Here is a 27473-nt window from a genome sequence, read left to right as displayed (position 1 = left end):
GCGCGACAGGGTCAATCGCCGAATTGTCGATATACCTAATTATTCGCGCGGGCAGACGACCGAGAGACTGCACCTCAGCGGGGCCGCTGGGACACGAGCCGCTTAATGCAGCTCGCTCCGTTTTGGAATAACCGAGCGGGGTGTTATCGCGAGCCCCGTTGGACCCGATCACTTTACCGGCTATTTAAAAACCAACTATATTCCGAGGGCAATATGGCAGTTCAATTCGGGAAGGAGGACACAACGAACGGGTTACATTTAAACAAGCACATTTATTCCACACACAACACATATGCAGTCATGTATCAATCAATGCACGTATGCAATCACGTATGCACTCGATGCAAAACGCATGCAGTTATGCAGTTATTTAAAGCAAATGCGGGTAAGGGACAAAACACGAGCAAGACAAGGAACTACCACCGTCTATTTATTATGTACACACTTATACAGTTCTACTTTCGGACATGGTGCCACAACGTTTATACAAAGCAAAGAAAAACCCCAGGACAGACGAGGGGCAGATTGGACCTCTTGGGTCTTTATAACACGGAGCCGTGTAGACCGCAAAGGCTCCGCGAAACCGGGCTGGCTACCTTCACCTCACTGGGGCGACCCACGACATCCCGTCTCCACGACCCACGGTAAGGCACGGCTCGGCAGGCCACGCACCTTGGCTCCGTTGCGCTCCGCTCTCTCTTCCTTTCCACACGCCTCCACAACCTCCCGCAGCCGACGACTCAGAGAGCGACTGCGAGTGAGAGAGACCCAGGTAGAGAGAGCGACCCAGGTAGAGAGAGAGCGACCCAGGTAGAGAGAGCGACCCAGGTAGAGAGAGCGACCCAGGTAGAGAGAGCGACCCAGGTAGAGAGAGCGGCCCAGGTAGAGAGAGCGACCCAGGTCGAGAGAGCGATGGACTACGACCTGCAGACCTCGACTGCGCGTTCAGCGCGCTCTTTTATAACCACGGCGCCTCCCCCCCCCCTTCTCGGCGCGGGGGAAAATTCCAGGAGAGTTCGGCTCACCTCTTTTGGTATGATAACTGACATTCTTTTTCTTCCTTCCCACGTCTCTTCCACAAGTGTTTTTCGTTGGGGGGGGGGGAGAGGGGTGAGGCCGTCGTCCATTCTCTCCCGACGAATGCCAGACTTCTCGCAACCCTGCTGGGGTGGAAACGTGGTGGTGGTTACGTTGGTCATTGTAATGGTCGCGTGGCTGGCGTTTTGTGGTGGTCGTGAGGGTGGTGTGGTTGGGCGCTTGTGGTTAAGGTGGTTGTGTGAAGGCGGTGGTGGAGAAGGTGTTGGTGGTGGCGGTGGTTGTTGTGAAGTTGTTGATGAGAGCGATGTTGGTGGTGGAGGTGGTGGTTGTGAAGCGGTTAGTCCAAAATAAAGATAGTAAAAGAAAAACGGCTAACTGAAGATTCACAGCCGTTACACTAATAATTCCCTTAGACATCGGTGGGGAAATCTATCAGAACACAGACTTATCTACATCACTGATCTAAGGTCCTATATGGTGCTCTGCAAATTTCCACAGCCGTAACAATATATATATATATATATATATATATATATATATATATATATATATATATATATATATATATATATATATATATATATATATATATATATTGTTGTGGTTGACCAAATTCGCAAACCACCATTCAGGTCCCTTAGGTGAGGTATCTCGGTAAGTATATGTGTAGTTAGGCCCAAACCCGTTGTCTAGAGGGAATAAATGTCATTCATGCGTGCTGCGACTCTTCAGGATAGCCGTTTTTCTTTTACTATCTTTATTTTGGACCAACCGCCATTATTACCACCACCAACCACGTCTCAACAGTCATCACAACATCAACCACCCACCACAACGCCGCTTCACCACAACAGCCACGACCTTTACCGTCACACCTCGCAACCGTCGCATCGCCACCGTTCTTGCGCCGCTTGTGGGTACCGGTATTGGACTCGTGCAGGGCGCGCACCGAACAGCGTGTACAAAACATCACGGACTTTCCGCAGAAAAACGGATCAAAAACGACTCACGCCCATTTTTGTTCCGTCCAATCGGTGAGCGAGGGGCAATTTGGCCCCGCCTCCAGGGCGTTGGAGGGCGGTCGCTATATGCAAATTCATGGATCAAAAAGCATTCACGCCCACTTTTTCTCGGGCCAATGGGGAGCGAGGTGAAAGGTCGAAGGCAGGGGGTCAAAGGCGAAGCCACGGGGCTTATATAAGCGGCTGCGTTCGTCAGAAAAAGTGTGTGCGTTGGAAAGAGTGAGTTCGGAGTTCAAGAGAGTCGTCGGTGGAGCTGGAAGGAAGTTGCGCGTTGGAACGAGCTGTGCGTTGGAACGAGTTGTCGGCGGAGCTGTGGAGAGGTGGCGGCGGCGAAGACGGACGAGGGGGTGCTCGCGTCGGTGCCGGGAGCTGAAGGCGGGAGGCCGACGGCGCGACCTGGTCGAGGTGGAGACGCTCGTCGCGGGACCCGAGACAGAATAAAAATCCTCCTTTCCCCGAGCATCAGCAACCCCCTCCTGTTTCCCCCCGCGCTGAGATAGTGCGACAAAAGGGGGCCCCTTTTCCCACCCCCTACCAGACACTGTCCGCGAGGCCCGCGGAGTTGGGGCACCATCGCCACTTCGCGCCTCATCATCAGACGGGTAGGCCCGACCCGGTCTCGGCCCCAGGCCCGCCTCATCCTTGAGGGTGTTCTTTTTCTTGGTTTTGGGTATGTGTTGTCGGCGCCGTCTGTGAAGTAGAATTGTATAAGTGTTGCCGTGTGCTCGGTAGTCGGATAGCTCTGCATTGTGTCTCCGCTTTTACATTTGCTTTTTGTGTAAAATTGCATTGTGTTTCTTTTCCTTTTACATGTGCTTTTGGTGGAATTGTATATGTGTGCTTTCCGTTCATCGCGAATAAATGTGCTTTATGTTGAACCGTTTTCCCGCTTCGCTTCGTCATTTCTTTCATTGAATCCCCATCTTGCTTCACGTAAAGGGTTGGTCCTGGGCTAAGACGCCCGATAATTAATCGAACCGTCGAGGCCGACGAATAACACCGCTCGGTTATCCCGATAGTACGGAACAGGTCGCTTAAGTGGCCCGTGTCCGAAGTCGACCTGCGGCGAGGTGCGATCGCCCGGTCTACCCTCCGTGTGGGTACTTAGGTAGGTCGAATTTGGCGAGCAACCCTATCCCACGCGGGGGCCGATTGGCTCGATCGCGGTGAGACCGAAAGGTCCACCCGTGACTGGTTCCCGGCGTTAGTCCGAGAGGGTCACGACTGGATTGTCCGTCCGGTGGGCGACGTGCCGCGATTCGAGTTACGTGGCCGTTCGCACGCCGGCGGGCGCGAATCCGTAACAATATATATACACATATGTATATATATATATATATATATATATATATATATATATATATATATATATATATATATACATATATACATACATATACACACACACACACACACACACACAAACACACACACACACACACACACACACACACACACACACACACACACACACACACACACACACACACACACACATACACACACACGAGTAGTAATGCCCGGCGTTGTTCGGGCGAGCAATAAAGCCCGGTGTTGCCCGGGCTTTCTTGGAAATTTCCTGAATAGCTGTTAGGGGTTAACGGTTAGGGTTAGCGTTTAGGGTTAGGATTAGGGTTAGCTGTTAGGGTTAGCTGTTAGGGTTACGGTTAGTGTTAGTGTAGCTAACCCTAACACTAACCCAAACCCTAACAGCTTAGCATAGCGGAGGTAAACAGTGCCCGGGGCAAAGTGGAAATTTGCATCCCCCGTAGGCCTTAAACTTGAGTGGATTTGAATGGAAAATCCCATAAGGGATATCGATTTTTTCGAATATCGGAAGTGATATGGAAAAAATTTATAGCCAATGACCTAAGTTGGACCAAAAGCCATAATCGTACCGAATTTGAATGGAATCCGTTGGAGTTTGTGAAAATGCATCAAAACGAATTTTGAGGGGCCTCTTAAGGAAGACAATAATATCATTAGTATATGTGCCAAATCTTGTTTCATTTCATGTAGTAACAAAAATCTGATGGTGGAACAAAGAAAGGGGCGTGCCGAAATATTAATATCGATATATCTCATGCATATTATATATATATATATATATATATATATATATATATATATATATATATATATATATATATATATATATATATATATATATATATTCAGTCAACCCCCACTTTATGAGATATGAGATATATATAACCGCGGCAAACCTTTTTCCTCACTGAAGCATATCTAGCAGCTTAACCTTCTCCTGGAGCGTCAGGACCTTCCTCTGGCGCTTCGGTTCCTTGCCAGAAGCCTTAGAAGGTGCAGGGTGTTTTGGCAGCATCGTAGGGCTTGGAGAAAAAACGTAGAAAATATTTGAAGTTCACAAGCGAAACACTCAAGACAGCGACACGCGATGAACTGAAGGATTCATATATTATTACTGCGATATACCAGGGGAATTCGCAGAAAAAATGAGTTATCATGCATACATACATATATATATATATATATCATACATATATATATATATATATATATATATATATATATATATATATCATACATATATATATATCATACATATATATATATATCATACATATATATATATATATCATACATATATATATATATCATACATATATATATATATCATACATATATATATATATATATCATACATATATATATATATATATATATATATATCATACATATATATATCATACATATATATATATATATATATATATATATATATATATATATATATAATACATATATATATATATATATCATACATCTTCTTCTTCTTCTTTCGGCTGCTCCCGTTCGGGGTCGCCACAGCGGATCATCCATATGATCCGCATAGTGATTTGGCCAATGTTTTACGCCGGATGCTCTTCCTGACGCAACCCTGGTCGCCTCTTACGACACAGGGATATGGTACACCTATTTTAACCGGGGTACACACCGGCCCAGTATACTGGTACTCATTTCGCCGACCTCGGAAGGATGACAGGCTGAGTCAACCCCCTGGTGTATTAATTCAGTGGCCCAACGGGGCTTGAACTCAGGACCTCTTGGATCCCAAGCCGCTGCCCTAACCACTGCTCCAACACCAGGCTATATATATATATATATATATATATATATATATATATATATATATATATATATATATATATATATATATATATATATATATATATATATATATATATATCATACATATATATATATATCATACATATATATATATCATACATATATATATATATATATATATATATATCATACATATATCATACATATATATATCATACATATATATATATATCATACATATATATATATATATCATACATATATATATATATATATATATATATATATATATATATATCATACATATATATATATATATATATATATATCATACATATATATATATATATATATATATATATATATCATACATATATATATATATATATATATATATATCATACATATATATATATATATATATATATATATATCATACATATATATATCATACATATATATTGTTGCGGTTTTCGCGCCCGCCGGCGTGCGAACGGCCACGTAACTCGAATCGCGGCACGTCGCCCACCGGACGGACAATCCAGTCGTGACCCTCTCGGACTAACGCCGGGAACCAGTCACGGGTGGACCTTTCGGTCTCACCGCGATCGAGCCAATCAGCCCCCGCGTGGGATAGGGTTGCTCGCCAAATTCGACCTACCTAAGTACCCACGCGGAGGGTAGACCGGGCGATCGCACCTCGCCGCAGGTCGACTTCGGACACGGGCCACTTAAGCGACCCGTTCCGTACTATCAGAATAACCGAGCGGTGTTATCGTCGACCTCGACGGTTCGATTAATTATCGGGCGTATTCAGCCCACTACCAACCCTTTACGTGAAGCAAGATGAGGGTTCAATGGGGGAAAAGACGAAGCGAAGCGGGAGAACAGTTCAACAATAAAGCACATTTATTCGCGGCACACGGGAAGCACACAAATACAATTCCACCAAATGCACACAGAAAAAAAGAAAACACAATTCCATTTACACAAAAAGCAAATATAAAAGCGAAAACAATGCAGAGCTAATACCGACTACCGAGCACACGGCAACACTTATACAATTCTACTTCACAGACGGCGCCGACAACACATACCCAAAACCAAGGAAAAGAAATACCCTCAAGGATGAGGCGGGCCTGAGGCCGAGACCGGGTCGCGCCTACCCGTCTGGTGAAGAGACGCGGAGCGGCGATGGCGCCGCAACCCGCGGGCCTCGTGGACGGTGTCCGGTAGGGGGTGGGAACGGGGCCCCCTTGGTCGCACTATCTCAGCGCGGGGGGAAACAGGAGGGGGTTGCTGATGCTCGGGGTATAGAGGATCTTTATTATCCCTGGTGTGCGTCTCCACCTCGGCCAGGTCGCGCTGCCGGCCTTCCTCGGGCGTGCAGCTCCCGGCACCGTCGCGAGCACCCCCTCGTCTGCCTTCGCCGCTGCCGCCTCTCCGCCTCTGGACTCTCCACCCTGGACTCTTCTTTGGGCTCTCCTCGTTCGACTCTCTTCAGCTTCTCCAGCTACTGCAGGCTTCGGGCTCCAGACTTCCACACTCGTCCCCTCCGTTCCGACTCTCTTCAGCTTCTCCAGCTACTGCAGGCTTCGGGCTCCAGACTTCCACTCTCTTCTCTGACTGACGAACACGGTCCTTTTATCCCCCCGTAGCTTCGCCTTTGACCTTTCACCTCGCTCCCCATTGGCCCGAGAAAAAGTGGGCGTGAAGGCTTTTTGATCCACAAATTTGCATATATCGATCGTTCTGGAGGCGGGGCCAAATCGCCCCTCGCTCACCGATTGGACGGCAAAAAGTGGGCGTGTGTCGTTTTTGATCCGTTTTTGAAGCACAAAATCCGTGATTTTGTACACGCTGTTCGACGCGCGCTCTGCACGAATCCAACACCGGTACCCACAGCGGGGCAAGAACGGTGGCGATGCTACGGTTGCGAGGTGTGACGTGAAGGTCGTGGCGGTTGTGGTGAAGCGGCGTTGTGGTTGGTGGTTGATGTTGTGGTTGTGGTGGTAATCATGGCGGTTGGTCCAAAATAAAGATAGTAAAAGAAAAACGGCTATCCTGAAGAGTCGCAGCACGCATAAATGACATGTATTCCCACTAGACAACGGGTTTGGGCCTAACTACACATATACTTGCTGAGATACCTCACCTAAGGGACCTGAATGGTGGTTTGCGAATTTGGTAACCACAACAATATATATATATATATATATATATATATATATATATATATATATATATATATATATATATACATATCTCTCTCATACGTATATATCATATATATATATATATATATATATATATATATATATATATATATATATATATATATATATATATATATATATATATATATATATATATAGTTCGAGAGAAATAAAATTCCATTCAAGTAAGAAACGGACTTGTTCCTTACAAAACTGTTTTTTTTTTTCTCTCGTCACACTTCATGACAAATTTTTGTAGCATCACGCATCAAATTTGCATTCTACTTCGACTCAAAGAAATACATTAAGTTTTTCATAACATGAAATTTTGTTCAAATTTAGGGGATGCATGTTAAGTATGTGGCATATCCTCCCTCTCTATTGAGTGCAGCCTGTGGCTGCTGGTTGCATCATTGGTTGGACGTGGCTATGCCGCTGATGCTGTGTCCCCCTTACCAGGGCACTGGTACTCATTTTGCCGACCTCGGAAGGATGACAGGCTAAGCCTATCCCAGATAACTTTGAAGGTAAGCCAAAGAAAGCAAGTTCATTTTACTGTATGATTTGGTTAAAATATCGTTTTAAAATATTTGGACCTCGGAAGGATGACAGGCTGAGTCAACCCCCTGGTGTATTAATTTAGCGGCCCAACGGGGCTTGAACTCAGGACCCTAGGATCCCAAGCTGCCACCCTAACCACTAAGCCAACACCAGGCTTGCATGGCATTTCCTGAACTACCAGCATGTATTTCTGATTCTGATGTACCATACTCTGTAACAGAGCATTGGTGCTGCGGAAGCAGTTTCTTGGCAAAGGTTATGTTGGGTGGTTTGTCATTGCCTTCCAAGCAGTAGTTCGGATAGGAATTTTGGATTTGGCCAGGGTGCTAGCAATAGCTCGCCTACTCTTCTTGAAGGATCTTTGACGTCCACCAAGTAATGCTGGCAGACGGGACAACGGTTTAACATCAATCAAAGACGGCACTTGCATTCATTAATTATCCTGTCGAGCATGTGGGAATAATTTGTGAACGTGCGGCAGGGATGCGGTGCTTGCAGCCAGACATTGCCGTGAACACCACCACGTGGTTGGAAAAAAATATTCAGCCACAGATGCAGCTGCACAATTTGAAAAAAAATAGCCCTGTGGGGGACTGACTGGTATTTTCCCAGTCTTTACTCTCCTAATGCAAATGTGAGTGACTTTACTCTCCTAATGCAAACTAAATAACTGAAATGAAAAGGGCACTCTTTGGCAAGACATTACCAGATATGCCTCTGCCCACTTAAAAAAGGGGGGGGTACCTGCCGAACAACATTTCCTATGGGGGAGTACGTCACAATTGCCAAGTTTCAAATTTTTTTCCCACGGAGCAGCTTTGGAGATGGGTCCAAAAATTTTCCTTTTTTTCCAACGTGGCTGTTACACCACGTGACATCTATATTTATATTTCGGCACGCCCCTTTCTTTGTTCCACCATCAGATTTTTGTTACTGCATGAAATGAAACAAGCTTTGGCACATATACTAATGATATTATTGTCTTCCTAAAGAAGCCCCTCAAATTCGTTTTGATGCATTTTCACAAACTCCAACGGATTCCATTCAAATTCGGTACGATTATGGCTTTTGGTCCAACTTAGGTCATTGGCTATAAATTTTTTCCACAACACTTCCGATATTCGAAAAAAAAAAAATCGATAAATCGATATCCCTTATGGGATTTTCCATTCAAATCCACTCAAGTTTAAGGCCTACGGGGGACGCAAATTTCCACTTTGCCCCGGGCGCTGTTTACCTCCGCTACGCCAAGCTGTTAGGGTTATGGTTAGGGTTAGTGTTAGGGTAAGGGTTAGGGTAAGGGTTAGGGTTAGTGTTAGGGTAAGGGTTAGGGTTAGTGTTAGGATAAGGGTTAGGGTTAGTGTTAGGATAAGGGTTAGGGTTAAGGTTAGGGTTAAGGTTAGGGTTAAGGTTAGGGTTAAGGTTAGGGTTAAGGTTAGGGTTTGGGTTAGGGTTTGGGTTAGTGTTAGGGTTAGTGTTAGGGTTAGTGTTAGGGTTAGCTACCCTAACACTAACCCTAACCCTAACAGCGAACCATAACCCTAACCCTAACCGCTATTCAGGAAATTTGCAAGAAAGCCTGGGCAACGCCGGGCTATATTGCTAGCCCGAGCAATGCCGGGCTTTACTACTAGTATGTCATAATTATCATAAAAACATTCTAAATGTCGTCACACCGACGGGTGAAAATTGTGTCAATTGGATAAGCAGTTGCAGAGAAAACACAAAATTAGCATGGACGGACGGATGGACAACCCGAAACAATAATGTCTCCGGCGAATTCGTCAGCAGAGGCATAAAAACTAACCGCACGAGAAAAAGTAAACACAAGGAACCCCCCCCCCCCCAAAAAAAAACCCCTCAAAGTGGGCACATCCGGATGGGAAGCACAACCCCATGAGACCTTGATGTATCGTACCAAATTTGGTCCATATTGGTCAAGTAGTTTGTGAGAAGATGTCTTGGTTAAATGTTAAAGGCCGGAAAATGGGATCCAGTCTGAGTTTATTTCAGAGAAATAGCCTTGAAACATTCATTTTTAGCTCACCTGGAACGTCGTTCCGGGGAGCTTGTGCGATTGAGCAGTGTCCGAAGGTGTCAGTCAGTCTCTAAACACTTCAGTCATTAATCGCTTGAACCACATGATTTTGATGAAACTTGGTCATAAGCTTCATATCTGATGCCTAACAAAGGTGTATTGACTGCATCAAAATCTATGCTCATTAAGGGGGTTTATGGAGGGGGGGGTTGGACCCCAATAGGTATTTGTTCTCTCCTCCAAAACTACACACAATTTTGATGAAACTTGACAACCTTCATCACCAGTGATGGACAAAAGTGTATCGACCATATTAAAATCTGTGCTCATTAAAGAACTCAATGGGAGGGGGGGGGGGTTGACCCCCCCTAAAATTGGTATTTGCTCTTCTCTGAAACTACACACACAATTTCGATGAAACTTGACCACAACCTTCATCATGCATGATGTACCTCAGTTTGTTCATGGCATCAAAAAAATTCAGGGGCTAAGGAGGTCTGCCGGGGGGGGGGGGGAGTTTGAGTGACTTGCTTCTGATCCAGGTGAGCATCTGGACAGGCAGTCTTATGTTTTTCTAAATTAGCATTACCTCATCAAATGAAAATATTCCTTAAAAAAAAAAAAGCATCACATATCTCATTTATTTTAATTCAGGACATATGAAATAGTTTGAAGATGATGTGTGCCAAATTTGAAGTACAGTCCTCTTCCTGCTAAAGTTGTGATGAAATTACGATGAAAAATATCAAATTCGAGATAAATGCGATGAAAATTTTTGCTCAATTTTTTTTTGTTCGAGCCTGTTTTCATGTCTTTTCTGATTGTGTTGAATTTTCATTCTGCACACAAAGTAATTTAACACTAAATTTGAATTTTCTACGTCAGTAAGTGGCGTGTAACCTCAAGAGAAGTCATTTCCAGGGATGTGTCAGATATTTTGGCAAAGAGAAAGACTTACGTGTAGGCAGGTGAGTGCTGGGTGACCCGGTAGATCAGGATTCCCTGGGAGACCTCTGGGAAATTGGGATCTCTCATTCTCAGCTCCTGAATCAGGCTGTTAATGGATAATAACAATGAAATCACTGCGATTAGTAAACTTTGAAATGGCATGCAATAAAGCTCAATTAGTACAAAAGTGTGCTTTCCAACTTGTCGGTTACCCCTGTGTTTATGCAAATCTTCTGGATCAGAGCTGAGGACTTGGGGGTGGGAGGAGTTGATTTAATCAAGCAACTATTCCTTGCATATTGTTGAAGTTATATTTTCAATTGCACGGAGTTTCCATGGGTACCTGCTCGAAGGTAATATTGTTACGGGGCCGGGACGTCGGCCGCAAGCACGACCACTAGATGGAGCAGTAGAGTCGGCTCGACCGATCGTCCAGAATTCAGATCGTACTTCTCTAGAAAACTCCGGAGAATACGGGTCCTTTGTTGTGGACAGTGAAGCGTCAATATTTCCACCACGTGGTACAGGGTTATTCGCCAAATCTCAACATACCCAGAGACCACGTGGCGATCTACCGAGTCTTCACACCCTTGACGGAACTTGTATGAAACCGAGCCGCTTGCCGAGCTCGTTCCATGTGCGATCCCAAGCGGTTTTAATCGCCAAGTTCCATCGGTCCAATTATCCCGTTACTGCGGCACAACGGCCCCGCAAGTTTCCAACACACGCGACGCGCTCAGTCAATGCAGGAATGGACACGACAAACTGAGAACATTCAACAAATGGGGATATTTATTCACAATGCAATAATGGGGGACTAGGGAACACAGAAGAGCAGATTTATACCAAATAAAGCAAGGCAATGCAAATATATATACAGCTCAAAGCACTTATACAATTTTACTACTTAAAGACGGGCCCACACACAGACACACACACGGACAGAAGTGGACCCCAAATTGTCTTTATTTGGATCTCCAGCCCGGAGGACAGTCGGGCTGAAGATCAGTGGTAGCTGGCTACCTGGCCGCGAACGCGCGGCTGGACGTCCCCTTCTTCCCGAAGCTCCGGGCACCGTAGGACGGACCAGCGCAGCCGAACCCAACTGAGGTAGATCGAGGTCGTCGCCCACGCTCGCGATCCTTCGGAGGAGGAGGCGGTAGATGATGACGAGGACCAGGGCTGAGGCGACGAGGGCGGTGAAGAAATCTCTCCTCCTTCTCCAGACCTTTGTGGACTTCTCTTCGAAAAATCTCTCTCTGAGGATCCTCTGTTCCGACTTTTATACTCTCCGGCGCTGCGCGACTCCCCTCCCGCACTTGTACACTCCCCAGCGCCTCGGTGGGTGGGGATTCCCCTTTCACCTACTGAGCGCACGGAGGGAGGAAGTGTTGTTCTCTGAAGCGTTATTTTGCAGAGGAGGGTTGTTCCTTGCGGAGGAGGGTTGTTCTTTGCAGGGGAGGGTTGTTCTTCTTTTGCAGAATCTTGGTAAAACTCCTAACTATTGAAATAAATCGCAGCGCATTTGCATTGATTTACCCTTTAGACAAGGGACGGAACCCTATCTATAAAACACATACTTACCGATATAACTAATCCATAGGACCTGTATGTTGTGTGCGATAGATTTCCAAATTCGTAACAATATCAAACTTCATTTGTTGTGCGTTTTTGTTTTTTTCCCATCTTTGTACGACTGTCCAAGTACTGTATCCTAGCCATTGTTCATTATTTTATTTTGGTTCAACAGTGGGGTTTTGTAAATTAAACGTCTGTCCCTCAGATAATTATTTAATGGGCTTGCACCAGTTTGCCTTTTATGGCCTGGCAAGGAGTGGGGCTATTTGGAAAGGTCAGCGTCCAAGTGCTCTCAGCCTGGTTGGCATCCTCGCAGCTTAGTAAGTAGTGAGGTTAATTGTACGGGCTAGGACCCGAGCATCCCAACTAGGGGTGTGGTAAAGGACCCTGGGAGAATATGATGGATGTGTTGCCATGCACGCAGTAAGTTTTCTGTATTTTTGAATTATAATGGTGCCTCCACTTGCAAAACATGTTTGTATTTATCAGGTGTTTCTATGTTTGTGGATAATTCGTATTTTATTTTCAGATTGATGAAGGCCTACCAATGTAACTATTTATTTATAATGTTGATTTTTAATGGAATTGGTCTAAGCTCTTCCTGATTTCTTTATCTCCCATGATAGTCATGTCAGAGGGTCCATTAACACAGAAGGACTGAGCCAGAGGTCTGATAAAGGCCTCCATAAATTCTGAAACGATCTTTTAAGTCACTGTATTCATTTGCAATATATTATGATTCCCCAAGGATTGTTCCAATAAAAACTGAACCTGGTGATGAAACGTGGTGGGAGGCAAAAGGTGGGAAAGAATTATTTATTCATTAAAGGGGGCTTATTTACAAAGTATTCAGGGAAAAGGGAGGACAGGACAACAAACAAACAAGAACGACATCATGCATAGCATGATACTTGCGAAATCCCTAAAACAAATTTGACCTTAAAAATAATAGGTGGTTGGATTCAGTGACCTGATATGCAAATTCTCTTCAAATTTAAAGTCAACCGGATGAAAATTGAGGATTTTAGAAATTTGACAAAGTTGTTGACCTTTGGCTATGTTGACCTTTTGACCTCAGTAGGCTTCTTGCCTATGATGAACTACCATTTGGTGAAGTTTTGTGAAGATCAGTTTAAAATTGTGACCTGTAGGTGATTGAAACAGACCAGACCAACCAATGCACTTGCGAAATGGAAGATTCGCAAGTCATAACGGCACACATCCGGCGGCCAACAGTCGCAGATCAGAACGAGAGGGGGAGCACTCGGGAGAGTGCAAAACCTCCGCCGCCAATACTGCTGGGTCACTCAAGTGAACCTTATATCTTATTCATTAAATATGATGTCAACAGTGCTGACAGTTATAGTTCTTTTCTCCAACATTTTTTTTGGGGGGGGGGGGGTTGGAAAAAACTTAAAACATGTAAAAATGCAAAAAAAAAAAGAAATCGAAATTTTGTTGAAAAAAAAGTTGCAAAATTTTTTTTTTTCCTCGAACAATTTTTTTTGGGGGGGAGGGGTTGGAAATCACTTAAAACATGTAGAAATGCAAAAAAAAAATTTTTTCTCTAACAATTTTTTTTGGGGGGGGGGGACCAAGTCCAAAATTTAATGGCATGATCCTTGGACCATACCTAACCCCCCCCCCACCAAGTTTCGTCGAAATCCGTCGAGGAGTTTTTCCTTAATACTGTTCACAAACAAACAAACAAACAAACAAATAAACCAGTCACCCACAGGGTGACCCGTATCTTGCCAAAAGGTGACCACGTGTGACTTCTTTAAGGTCACACTGAGGTGAACAGAGCTGCTACCCACCAGGAGCGACTCCTTGAGGAATATCTCCCGACGAGAATCGTTCTACAGCGTAACCATGAAAAATGTGTTTGCCTCATAACGTCACCAAATGACGTCATAATGTCTCAAGCTTGACATATCTAGAAAGCACTCATCGAGGTGTTCAATTTGAGGTACCACACGATATGATTCCTAAAACTTGAAAATTTGACCTTGGGGTCAAATATGTTTGACCTCAGGCGCTAACCATGAAGGTCAAGGCCAAACACCAACAAAAACTAATCAGCTGAGTGCCAGGCCATATACTACATTCCCATAAAGATTGGAGACGATTCGATTAAAATTACTCAAAAAATAAGGGGTTCGTCGACTTCCCTGATTTGCGACAAAGTGACCTTGACCTTCAAAATTTTATGCGCTGAAAGGGACCTCTATAGGCCTCTGATATGCGAAGTTACAAAAATTTCCAATGATAACTGTGCTCTGCAGTGATTTATACGTGATTACAGACAAAAATAAAAAAATAAAACATATGAAGGTCAAGGCCAATCGCCACCAAAAATTAATCAGCTGAGCACCAGACCATGAATTATATTCCCATGAAGTTTGAAGACGATCCGATCAAAATTACTCAAAAAATAAGGGTTTCGTCGACTCCCCTGATTTGCGACAAAGTGACCTTGACCTTTGACCTTCAAAATTTTGTGCACTGAAAGGGACCTCTATAGGCCTCTGATATGCGAAGCTCCAAAAATTTCCAATGATAACTGTGCTCTGCTGAATTTTTTATGCGTGATTACAGACAAAAAAATAAAAAATTAAAAATAACATACAAGCTGACTAACATATCTTGCAAAAACTTCGTTTTGGCAAGATAACAAACAAACAAACAGAAAGGGGTGAAAACAGTAACCTCCATCCATCTTCGAAGATGGCGGAGGTTAACTAGAGGGGGAGCACTCGGGAGAGTGCAAAACCTCTGCCGCCAATACTGCTGGGTCACTCAAGTGAACCTTATATCTTATTCATTAAATATGATGTCAACAGTGCTGACAGAGTTATAGTTCTTTTCTCCAACATTTTTTTTGGGGGGAGGGGAGTGTTGGAAATCACTTAAAACATGTAGAAATGCAAAAAAAAGAAATCGAAATTTTGTTGAAAAAAAAGTTGCAAAAATTTTTTTTTTCTCGAACAATTTTTTTTGGGGGGTGGGGGGTTGGAAATCACTTAAAACATGTAGAAATGCAAAAAAAAAAATTTTTCTCAATTTTTTGGGGGGGTTGGAAATCACTTAAAACATGAAGAAATGCAAAAAAAATGTTTTTTTCTCAAACAATTTTTTTTGGGGGGGGGTACCAATTTTTTTTTGGGGGGGGACCAAGTCCAAAAATCTAATGGCATGATCCTTGGACCATACCTACCCCCCCCCACCATTTTTCGTCGAAATCCGTCGAGGAGTTTTTCCGTAATACTGTTCACAAACAAACAAACAAACAGAAAGGGGTGAAAACAGTAACATCCGATCTTCGATGGCGGAGGTTAATGAAAGGAACACGCAATGTTATTTATCTTGTACATAAGGCCTAACCCTAGATTTGGTGCCAAATACGGGACTCGCACAACGAAGGGGAACTGAACAGTCGAGGATTTGAGGCTGGCACGAGCTTGTTGTAGCTGATGAATGACAATTCTACAAGGTATGGCTCAGGTTGCGATGGTGAAGAGGAATGGTGATGAGAGCCAGAGACAGAGAGAGCACTCTCTTCCTCTGTCGCCAATGCTCAACTGCCATGGGCATGTGTGGTCACAGTCCTTTCCACCTTAAGGATCGTCCTCATGCATGGTGGCACCCTCTCGTTGGCCACCCGCTTCCAGTGGGCGGTGCTGCCTTTTTGGCCATCCCGTTCTTCTCCAGGGCTCCACAGCTTACTTTGCCATCATGGCTTGCCGTCTGCTGGCCAAATGGATGTGGCATTTGGAAAGCACATAGCTCTGTTTTGTTGTTCAATGCCACAAGTCCTCCACCTGGCCTCGTCTGTTGCAGGAGGTTTTACATAATACTCTTGCCCTATTTTGCTCTAATGAATGCTCACTGCCTCCTCAGTGCACATTTGACAAGATGAATTACCTCTACAGATATCTAACACAAGAGTGATGTGTTACCATACTCAAACATGTGGACCAAGCTAATGTCATTAGTATAATCTATTTTTGGATCACTGCCCCCCCCCACCTCCATTTCCATGTACGTAACCCATTTTAAGATCGGTTTTGTTCTTGCATACGGGGCAGCTATCATTTCTTGGAAGCACAGCTGTGCCCCTCATCCAGTACACTGGTACTCATTTTGCTGACCTCAGAAGGATGACAGGCTAAGCCTATCCCAGATAACTTTGAAGGTAAGCCAAAGAAAGCAAGTTCATTTTACTGTATGATTTGGTTAAAATATCGTTAGGGTCCAGAAAAAGTTATGACTCGTATTTCAATTGTAAAAAGTGCCAATGTGCAGGATCATGAAGGAATTGCATCTGAAATTTAAAATGTTTCCACGGGAGAACGTCCCAAAATCCCCGTAGTATAAGTCAACTCATTCGGGGTTCACACTCTGGTACTCTCTTATGCAGCGAATTATTACCTCAGCCACCTGCGATGGATGGAGGTAATGTTTTCACCCATGTTTGGTTGGTTGTCTGTTTCTTGCAAAATCAAAGATACGCAAGTACTGTCAGACCCTGCCATTCACGTTCCATGATTCGCGGTTTATATCATGTGACCCGCTTCAACATTCGCGGCCATGTGCTTTGCGCATTTGCGGGTTTTTTTTTTGCCTTCATGGTTTTTCGCTGGCATATTCGTAGTTTTTCTGACTTACATTCGAGGCCCTGTAATTCACGTATTTGCGGGATTAAAAAAAAAAAATTCCTTGAGGAATCGCAAACTGCCGGGAACCTATCCCCCATGTTCCCATTGAAACAATGCCCCGACATTTGTGGATTCAACGTTTGGGGCATTTTTCAGAAAAAGTATCCCCCTCGAATGCCGAGGTCAGAGAGTGTATTGGTTTGTCTGATCTGTGATTCTGTCCGTCTGACATCGACAATTGCCTACAGGTCACTTTTCAAGCAATCTTCACAAAATCGTAGAGTTGGTCATAAGCAAGAACTCCGATTGATTTTGAGGTAAAAAAAGGTCTCATCGCCAAATGTCAACAACTTCGTCAAATTTCTGAAATAAATTTTCAGCTGATTGACTTGAAATTGAGAAGAGGACTTACATATCAGGTCACTGAATTCATTCAACCACCTCCTATTTTAATGGTCAAATTTGTTTTCGGGATTTCTCAAGTGTCCTGCTCTGCACGATGTCTTTCTTGTTCGTTTGTGTGCAGGATATCTCAAAGTTGAGGACAGACAGATTGTGTGTGTGTGTGTATGTGTGTATGTGTGTATGTGTGTATGTGTGTATGTGTGTATGTGTGTATGTGTGTATGTGTGTATGTGTGTATGTGTGTATGTGTGTATGTGTGTATGTGTGTATGTGTGTATGTGTGTATGTGTGTATGTGTGTATGTGTGTATGTGTGTGTGTGTGTATGTGTGTATGTGTGTGTGTGTGTGTGTGTGTGTGTGTGTGTGTGTGTGTGTGTGTGTGTGTGTGTGTGTGTGTGTGTGTGTGTGTGTGTGTGTGTGTGTGTGTGTGTGTGTGTGTGTGTGTGTGTGTGTGTGTGTGTGTGTGTGTGTGTGTGTGTAGGAAGATTTGATTCGATTTTGGTGAATATCTGGTTGCTTTAAATTTTTTCAAGTGATTCTTTACCATCGAGAGATCGGGCCAAAAATGATACATCACGCTACATCTCAAAACATTGTGAATGAGTTGGTTAGGTGACTCGAACAAGCCGATTAAATGTTGGTTCAGGTTCGAATCCAGATCCGGCCTTTCAGTGGGATACGAAACATGAACTAATCAGCCTGGCAGAGGTATGCACACCACCGAGTGCACTTACAGTTTATCATCGTTTTTCACAAAATCTCACCGACACCTCTACAGCAGACAGCTCACAATGAAATACTTGTCTTCATGAAGAGTGGAAGCAGTTTTTAAGTCTGATGAAGGGCTAACGCCCGAAAAGTCAGCCATGCCTCACTTCCTATAGCGATTAACATACTCTTAGCCTTTCAGTTGATAAAATTCATTATAACGACACCTCACGGTTTGTTCCAACAGCTTTCTCAACCATTAATCATTCAATTATGCCCAAATGTTTCTCAATGTTCCTCAGGTTTGCTGATGAAAGCTGAACTGTAGTAGTTGAAAAAGCCAGTGGAACAAACCCTGAGCTTTCTGCTGTGAAAGTATTGTTACGTTTGAGGGGGGGGGTATGCATTCAAAGGGTAATTAGGATGTTTAATTAGGTATGCCATGCTGTTCGAGTTTACCAAGATCTCCATGTAATAAGTAGCAATTCAGTGGTGATAAGTTGTCTAGTAAATGTTCATTTCTTCAAGGGGGGAAATGATAATTGTCACGTAATTAGATAGGGACACGGGATAGGGTAAGTGTGTCTGCGTAAACCCTTTTTGGTATTCTCTGGAGACTGGCCGTGACGTCACAGGACAGTGCAGCGGATGGCTCCGCCCCGTGATCACGATTGGCAGAAGGCGACGGCGGTGGGCCAATAAACGGCTCGATTGGAAGTGACGAGGACAGGAGGATAAAAAGGTTCTGTTCGGGGTCGAAAAGGAAGAGGAAGAAGATCGGGACAAAAAGATCGTGTTTTTTTGGTGTGGAGGCTGTTGCGCGGAGAGCGTCCTTGTTGTTGTGCTGATTCGATCGTGTTCTTCATAGTGTCTTGGAGCCTTGCTGAGCCTCGTGCCTCAGATTGGTTGGCTCTGGGGTTCTGCTGACTCGGAGTACGGGGTCGAACGGCGGGCGGACCTGCCTCCCTCTCCTGCTCGCAACTTGGCGCCAGAACTGGTTCCCTGGCGGCTGTGAACGGACTTGGGCCAAGACCAGTAGGTCGACAGCACCACAGTTTCTCCTGCCCCCCTGACGAGAGCAAGGCCAGCTCGTCCGACGCCGATCAGGGACAGGGACAGTTGCGTCCACACCACGGTCCAGCCTGACCACCAGAAATAGCTACTGTGTGTGTGTGTGTGTGTGTGTGTGTGTGTGTGTGTGTGTGTGTGTGTGTGTGTGTGTGTGTGTGTGTGTGTGTGTGTGTGTGTGTGTGTGTGTGTGTGTGTGTGTGTGTGTGTGCGTACTTGGCGCCTTAGAGGGTTTGAGATCTGTATATTCATTGGAATTGTCTGTGTTTTTCCCCACGCCCGATCCCACACCATCCCGTCGAATCGCCCCGGATCCCTTTTCTTGCAGAGTCTTGTTATTTCTGGTTAATAGTAAAAACGAATAAACATCATCAACTCAGTGAAAAGTGACTCGTGCCACCTTCCTCGTCCCGTTTGCGGTAGAGCGATTAGAACCGCCATGTTTGGGTTATAAATAAATAAACCGCCTCCATCGTTTCGGCTCATTCTACGTTGGCGGGACTGTTCAAGTCCCGTGGACGTCACATTATGTAATCAGCCCAGGGTTTTGAATGGCATATGCAAATGCTACACACTTTATGGCCTTATTTCTACTCCCTTACTTATTACCTGCCTGCCTTCCCCCCTCCACTAAAATGCGTTTATTTATTTATTCGGACCGGAGTGCCACACAAGCCATCCCATGTTTTTAGTTTATCTTGTGGCTCAATCCCTTTTATCTTTACTTTAATGGAGCAAACGTGGATGTCACCGAAATTTGACGTGGTGGAAATAGCGCTACCTTTCGTGGTAGCCAGTATTAAAAATAATCGTCCTTTATCTTCTTGTATGTTGTGATCAATAAAATTTCTTTCAAAAATGACAATTATAAAGTGCATTTCCAAGACTATCGCAGCACATTGTCCACCGACCGAGAAGAGTACTCCCGCATGGGAGTGCCCGCTAGTATATGCAATGTCTATCTTCTAACCCCTTCTTTTCAATGCACTTCCCCGTAATCCTGCACACATATGTAGCGAGCCAATAAATCAGAGTACACTGTTGAAGTCGCTGGCAAAATAGATAGAGGACAATGCATGAAAATTATTTACCTGGGAGTGAGGGTCAACATTGTAACGCCAATGTATCTCCGTACACTGGGAACAGGTTCCTCTGCAAGATATCAACAAACAAATCATGGAGAAGAGACAAACAGAGGATTTAAAGATTTGAAACTTCCTGGAACAAGAAATGTTCAAAAATGCCTCCATGACTTACTTTTCATGTCCTTGGTATCCTCCAGGAATTGTTTAACGCGGTTAGACGGGATCGCGAAGGAGATCCCAGCCGTCACTTTCATGGAGTTCACTCCAATTACCTCGCCATCCTGGAAATGACAGTCTTACACAGCCTCCGAAAGAACACAGAGTGCTTATAACTGCTGCTTTGTCAAGATTACAAACTGTGCATCTCGACAATGTAAGAGAATGAGGAGCTTCAAGAAAGTCAAAAGGAAACGGACAATGCAACAGTTGCCGGAGTTCAGCATGTGAGTCTTCACATACAAAAATCATGGCTCTTGTGCTTGTAAAACGAAATTCCATATTTAAAATACTCGTATTGCTTCTGTGGTCGTCATGTGAAGGTTCTCATCAAATATGTGACATGGTAGTTAACAATGCAGCACTTTCAAAATCACATCAGACGTCGAAGAAGTGTTTGAAAATATTCCAGTGCAATAAAGTAAAACTTACCAGATTAATCAGAGGACCTCCAGAATTTCCTACCTGGGAATGGTGCAAGAAAGGAAAGGGATTATGAATGTGTCATCACCGGGGAAGGGATATTTTCATTACACTAGTTGCATGTTTCCTATTGTGTTCAGATTCGCAATCCCGTCAATTACCCCAAATAGCATCGCCAGAGATGGAATGTTTCGATAGCAGCTTGTTATCCCTCTCATCCCTTTGTAATTTCACTTTCACATGTCCATCATTTCCCTGATTATTTTATTGTTTCCCTGCTATTGTTCTATTGTTTTACAAACGGAAAGAATTAACAAGTGTTGATGCCATCGTTTGTTGCAAAACTGCACCGCACCACAATATTCATATTGTAAATAATGTTCAGTCTTTTTGATTTGGATAATCCTGCCAGTATCTGGAGGAAACGAAATCACAGTTTTTACACCAATTCCCTCCACCATAATGTGTATATATATAGCTGCGGCCTTCGTCTTCATCGGATTCTTCCTAATCAAACAATGGGGTTATTGTTGAGGCACTCTTGTCTGCAACCACACGCAGCACCACACGGAAGGCTGTATTTTTGACATGTACAGCGTAGCAACGGACATTTGTACATTTGTTTGTTTTGCATGCACATGTCAATAACTCTGTGCAGGTGCACGGTACAGGTTTTGAGGTCACGAGCGTAGGGTGCAGGGAATGGTCGATTTCATCATAGTATCATTTTTAGCAGGTTATTGTATTTTATGCTTTAAAAAAATTAAAAACCACACCCATCATCATTTTATTAATGTCTCATATTTCAGTAGTGCACACACCAAGAAAGAGACAAATGGTCGTCTCTAGTCACTTAAGATCCCTACTAAGCAAATGTAATGGTTTCAGGTATATAGACCAATCAATGTGTGAGCAAAGTCATGAAATAAGCCACTTTGGGCCATTTGATTCCCACACTATGAGGTGGTGGATGAAAATATGCTTAGCACAATCCCTGGGTCGGTCTGTGTGCCAAATGTGGTTGCCAGCCCAGTGGTCTTTGCAAAAAACGCAAACATATAAACAAACACAGACAAAAAATTATATTTATTAGATTTTCCATGTTCTTCACAGTAGTTGGAACCCGTGGCATCACCGAACCCTCGGCCACATCCTGATTGGATGATTCCAATGCAAGAGCGTGGCCTATTGAGGGGACGGGCGAGAGTGGTCAGCCTGCTGGACCAATCAAGATTGTTACATTTAGAAGTTGCGAGTTCTGGACCAACGGTTTCAAAAACTTCTGGACTGACACAAGCTCCTCCAATCAGGACAGATGGTTTTGTATGGTCCATTGAGGAAGAGTGGATAACAGAGCTCCATTAGTTGATGTGGACAGATGGTTTGCTGGACTAGTTTGGGACGTGCTGCAAGGAAGGAGATTCAAAAGTGCTCCAGAGTTTTTTTTTTTTTTTGCCTCCACCGACATGTTTTTGGCCGTCCATCCATCAATGATCGGTTTTCCTTCCCACGATAACTTAACAGCTGAAGGGATCCAAGTGAAACTTAATTCCAGTATGTATAATGATGCAAAGATGAACCAATTTGATTATGGGGCCAAGAGGTCAAAGGTCAGAAGTCCTGTTTGTAAAATTCTGTTACCACGCTAACTTGTGAACCGGTGATGGGATTTTGACCAAAATTGGGACAAGAATATATTATGATGCAAAGATGAACTGATTAGATTTTGCCATCAAGAGTTTAAAGGTCATGTCAGGTCATGTAAAAATGTGATACTTGAGAATAGCTGAAGGGATTGAAATCAAACTTGGTTCTAGTATGTATTAATAATGATGTAATAATGTGAGCGGAGGCATACGTCGCGACGTCGAAGAGTGCCGTTGTAGTTATTTTGCTTTTTGTATACAAATTTGAGGTTCGTGGAAGAGCTAGAACACAGAACAGTACAGGATGCAACAGAACTAAAGGACCAGCGCAAGGACGGGTTGGGTGCCAACAACAGGGCCGGCTGGTGGACGCAAATCGATGACTCGCAACTCCTCTCAAAACACCCCGGTTGGTCGAAATCAAGTTCCACAATAACTAAACCAGTACATAAAGAGGTTGCCAGTGATTTGGTCAAAACCACCATATTCAAGGGTTTACTGTACAATGTACATACAGCACAAGGTAGGATTTAACATGGAAAATTGGACAAACAGCAACACAGGGACGAAAATATAACGGTAAAGCACACCGGATCCGGTTCGGAAAAAATTTGCTTCGAGGTGGAAGTATCAGTTGCAGATACAACCGACACACATTGAGCAACTTGTAACAGGAGGTTTTCAGAGCTCTGCAAAACGTCCTGGTCACAAAGTTAATCTTGCCCAGGGGATTCAACCGAACGACGTGACCCGTCACCTTGGGCTCTCCGTGCTGGGTGCCAATCCAAGTGACACACCGAAGGGATCATCTCAGTTTTATTTCTCTTCTACCCTTGAGTATCTGTTTAAGGATTAGCAGTGAGTGAGTACGTTTGTGTTGATGCAAGTGCACATTTCTCATTATTACTTCCCCCATTCTTATTTATTGTTCATTAAAATAAATCAGTTTCTTTTAAAATTGATCTGTTTGCTTGTGGTTTCTGAGTTGATCTTCCGGCAAACAGTATTTGAATTAAACAAGGAGCTTGATATTATCAGTCCCCTGGCTTTTGGGTGGTATGAGGAATATCTGAAATATGGAAAGTTAAATGTTCAATTGTTTTTGAAACATCACCGACACACAAGTGCATGAACAGATGATTGGCTGGTCAGACGGAGCTCATTTTAATGGCCTTGTTTAAAGGGGGGGGGGCACAACAAGCGCACACTTTGAATGAACGCGTGCAAATTTGCCACCTACTTTTGGCATACCTCATCCATGACGTTTTTGGATATCATGCTAAACATAGTTTATGGCCCCATCTCTCAATGGTGAAGAATCGGTTAAAAATTTTTTTTTACTATCTGGATCCAGATTCAGATCTTCACCGAAATCGAATCGATTCATCCTTGTCACACACCCAGCCTGTCTACCAAGTTTCGCCAGAATCCGTCCATAACTTTTTGAGATATTGTGCTATAAATCGGTTTTAGCCCAATCACTCAATAATGAAGAATCACTTTAAAAAATTCAGATTCGGATTCGAAATTTCACCAAACTTGAATCACTTCTCCCTTGTCACACACCCAACCTGCCCAACAAATTTCGTCCAAATCCATCCACAACTTTGAGATATCCTGTTCACAGATAAACAAACAGACAGACGGGTGAAAACAAAACATCCGTCCACCTTGGGTGGCAGAGGTAACAAAGCAAAAATTTTGACCACTACCCATCTTGTATGTAAACACGTCGATATCCATCAACAACATTCCAACTGATGTGTTGCAGAACTTGTGCGGTGAGATTGAAGATCTCGTCCGTCTCTTGCTTTCATACAAATCGGGTCAGCACTACGCTCCTTTCTGTTTAACTACACCCTTAAAAAAAAAATTATGCAAACTTTGTAAAATAAATTACATTTCCTATCTCACTTCAACCAAACCTATTGATTACCAATTGTAAAACTTGTCAACCGAAGAGTTAAGCTGTTATGTTTTCGGAATGTTTATGCTCCGCTTGCAATATACTTGAAATATGTGCAACAAGCAGCGACTTTCTGGAGATGAGTGTTCAGTGATTCATATTTTGCGACAACCACGGCTAAACAATTGTAGGCTAAAATACTGCAGAATCTGGAAAGATTAATAAAAATGGGTTTCCATTAAAGCTCGGCAAAGTTATCTATTTTTATTTGTTGCTCAATGAAGCTCATCAATAATGGAGCCAAGGTGGGGAACAGGGAAGATAAATTTGACTAGAGTACTGAGTGTTAAAGAGAGTGCAGGGTCCATTCCCCCATCAGATTTTGTTGTAATACCAAGAGTTTCCATATAAAAAATACCGTACGATATATAAATACATACATACATGAATGGCAGCATCTGTTTGGATGTAGTCGAGGTCTTTGCTGGAAATACCGAGCTGGTGGGAGGGACGGTGGGAGGAGCTCACGACTCCAGATGTGACTGTGTTCGTCAGAGTGAAAGGGCTGCCCATAGCCACCACAAACTCTCCTGGACGTACGGCTGCCGAGTCACCCAAACGCAACACGGGTAATGGTGGCTAGGGCAAGGTGAGAGCGATTTGAGGCAGGGAACTACAAAAGGACTCAAACTTATCTGCTTGTTGAGTTCTGTTCAACACAAAGGACATGCCACGGTGAATGAGATCAAACATTATTACCTTGGCGTTGATGCGTAGTGTGGCAATATCTGTGGCCTGGTCCACTGCCACCAGATAGGCCGTGCACTTACGCCCTTCAGCCAGATGCACACGAACAGCACGACGTCCCGCCACAACATGGGCATTTGTGACAATCAGGCCATCAGAAGAAACGATGAAACCGGACCCGGTCGATACAGTGATTTGCTGCTGGGTTAGCGGATGTCTGGAGCGAAAGTGCGTACAAAGAAAAACAAGAAACTTCCTACAAGAATAACACAACTTTCTCATGAAGCCCAGTTACTCTCTTAACATCCTCTCATTTTGCGACCGGCCCAAACCTGCCTCCCAAGAATCTCAATGAAGACAACTGCCGGTGCTGCTTTTTCCACGACATCTGCCAGAAAGTTGAAGCGATATCGAGGTGAATCAGGGTCCATGGGAGGTGCAAAAACGGCGCAGTTAGCCAGCGGGAGCAGGTGACGAAGCCATCTGGTCTGGTCATTCCCAGATCCTCGATCAGCAGCAAGACCCACCGGGTCACGGCGAAGAAGCAAGCCGAGGCCAATTCCCAATCCAAGTCCACTCCCGAGCAGTGAAACCCACATGTGGTGTCTGCCAACAAAGGGGTGAGGGTAATGTTATACCGTTGTGTGAAATGTGTGAATCGCACGCAACACACGCAACACACACACACACACACACACACACACACACACACACACACACACACACACACACACACACACACACACACACACACACACACACACACACACAACCTTTTGTTGTCATGATGTTCATGACTTGTTGAAATTACAGAACACAAACCACCCTTGGTTTCCAGGGTGCACCCTTTTCCCTCAACTGGACATCTGTGAAAATCACGTGCATCGCGTTCTGACGTCACGCCAAACGGCTGACGTCATTCCACATGCGCCCGAGTGAAAGTTAAACATGTGTGACGACGTCAGGACGCCGTTGCTTGCTGGGGGCGGCTAAAGGAGAGGTGCGGTCTCAGTGGGAATCCTCCGCCGATGACATTATTTGTGTGTACAGTGCGCACACGAGGGCGGCGAACACGTCGGGACCCGCGCCATGAATAATAATAATAATAATAATAAATAGCACGTGACGTCACACGCACCTTTTAACACCTTTCCAGCACTTTTCTCATGATATCCAAAAGGGCTTTTACAATGTTAAAAAAAAAAACATGCGGGAGATACTCACCGGCCATGGTCACGACCTGCGTCCTCCCATTCCCTCGTCTTCCCAGCGATAATCCGACGTTCCTGTTGTCTATCAGGGGCGCAAGACGGACACGGAAGCACACGGGTTGCGGCAGCAAGATGACGTATTGTGCGTCCATTACCCGTGGAGGTGAAGCGGCTTGTGGAACACAAGGATACGGACAACACGCGGAACCTCGACATCGCGTACCTGCACAAGGCGAATCGGGGACAGGGAAACCGCGACATCGCGAACCTGCACAAGGCGAATCGGGGACAGGGAAACCGCGACTAGTTTTCTGCGTTGACATTTATCAATGGAAACACTGCACTGTACATCGCACCTGGCACGTCATCGTTCAAAATACGTAAACATAATGTGGAATAGGCAAAGCCTAGAAGCGAACGTAGAATTCTTCTTACATTCGCTTCTGACTTTACCTATTACCTCAACATTACCTTCACAACAACAACTACACCGCCTAGAACAGGATCTCATCTGAAAAAAAATCCTCAACATTACCTTCACAACGACAACTACACCGCCGAGAACAGGATCTCATCCAAAAAAAATATATATTACCTCAACATTACCTTCACAACAACAACTACACCGCCTAGAACAGGATCTCATCCAGAAAAATAAATATTACCTTAACATTATACCTCAACATTACCTTCACAACAACAACTACACCGCCGAGAACAGGATGTCATCCAGAAAAATAAATATTACCTAAACATTACCTTCACAACAACAACTACACCACCTAGAACAGGATGTCATCTGAAAAAAATTAATATTACCTCAACATTATACCTCAACATTACCTTCACAACGACAACTACACCGCCGAGTACAGGATCTCATCTAA

General features: G+C 44.0%; 1 protein-coding gene across 3 annotated transcripts; it reads right to left on the bottom strand.

Moving 5' to 3' along the window:
* Nucleotides 1-1006: 1006 nt before the first annotated feature.
* LOC147033237 (serine protease HTRA2, mitochondrial-like) lies at nt 1007-26966 on the bottom strand. Of its 3 annotated transcripts, none has more exons than XM_085871392.1 (9): nt 26600-26966; nt 25712-25981; nt 25388-25592; nt 25073-25267; nt 21086-21118; nt 20610-20718; nt 20444-20504; nt 10945-11040; nt 1007-1163 (listed from the first exon to the last, which is right to left on the bottom strand). In XM_085871392.1, exons 1-9 carry the CDS (start codon nt 26845-26847, stop codon nt 1022-1024), a joined length of 1359 nt encoding a protein of 452 aa, XP_085727518.1. In that variant the 5' UTR covers nt 26848-26966; the 3' UTR covers nt 1007-1021. The 3 variants fall into 3 exon arrangements, with proteins under 3 accessions (XP_085727518.1, XP_085727519.1, XP_085727520.1); XM_085871393.1 differs by having other exon boundaries at nt 1007-1160; XM_085871394.1 differs by lacking the exon at nt 1007-1163 and adding an exon at nt 4279-4411 and having other exon boundaries at nt 26600-26965.
* Nucleotides 26967-27473: the final 507 nt, after the last annotated feature.

This window comes from Eptatretus burgeri, chromosome 2 (assembly GCF_056783735.1).
Source record: "Eptatretus burgeri isolate ZD-2024b chromosome 2, Ebu_testis_v1, whole genome shotgun sequence".
Classification (NCBI taxonomy): domain Eukaryota; kingdom Metazoa; phylum Chordata; class Myxini; order Myxiniformes; family Myxinidae; genus Eptatretus; species Eptatretus burgeri.
The sequence above is the reverse complement of the archived record's forward strand: the minus strand, read 5'-3'. Positions and strand labels throughout refer to the sequence as shown.

Coding starts and splice junctions, on each gene's coding strand:
- LOC147033237 (XM_085871392.1), bottom strand. CDS start 26,847: ATGTCGCGGTTTCCCTGTCCCCGATTCGCCTTGTGCAGGTACGCGATG. Junction 25,982..26,599: donor GCAGGTCGTGACCATGGCCG/GTGAGTATCTCC, acceptor CTTTGTTGGCAG/ACACCACATGTGGGTTTCAC. Junction 1,164..10,944: donor CAGCACTCACCTGCCTACAC/GTAAGTCTTTCT, acceptor TTTCCACCCCAG/CAGGGTTGCGAGAAGTCTGG.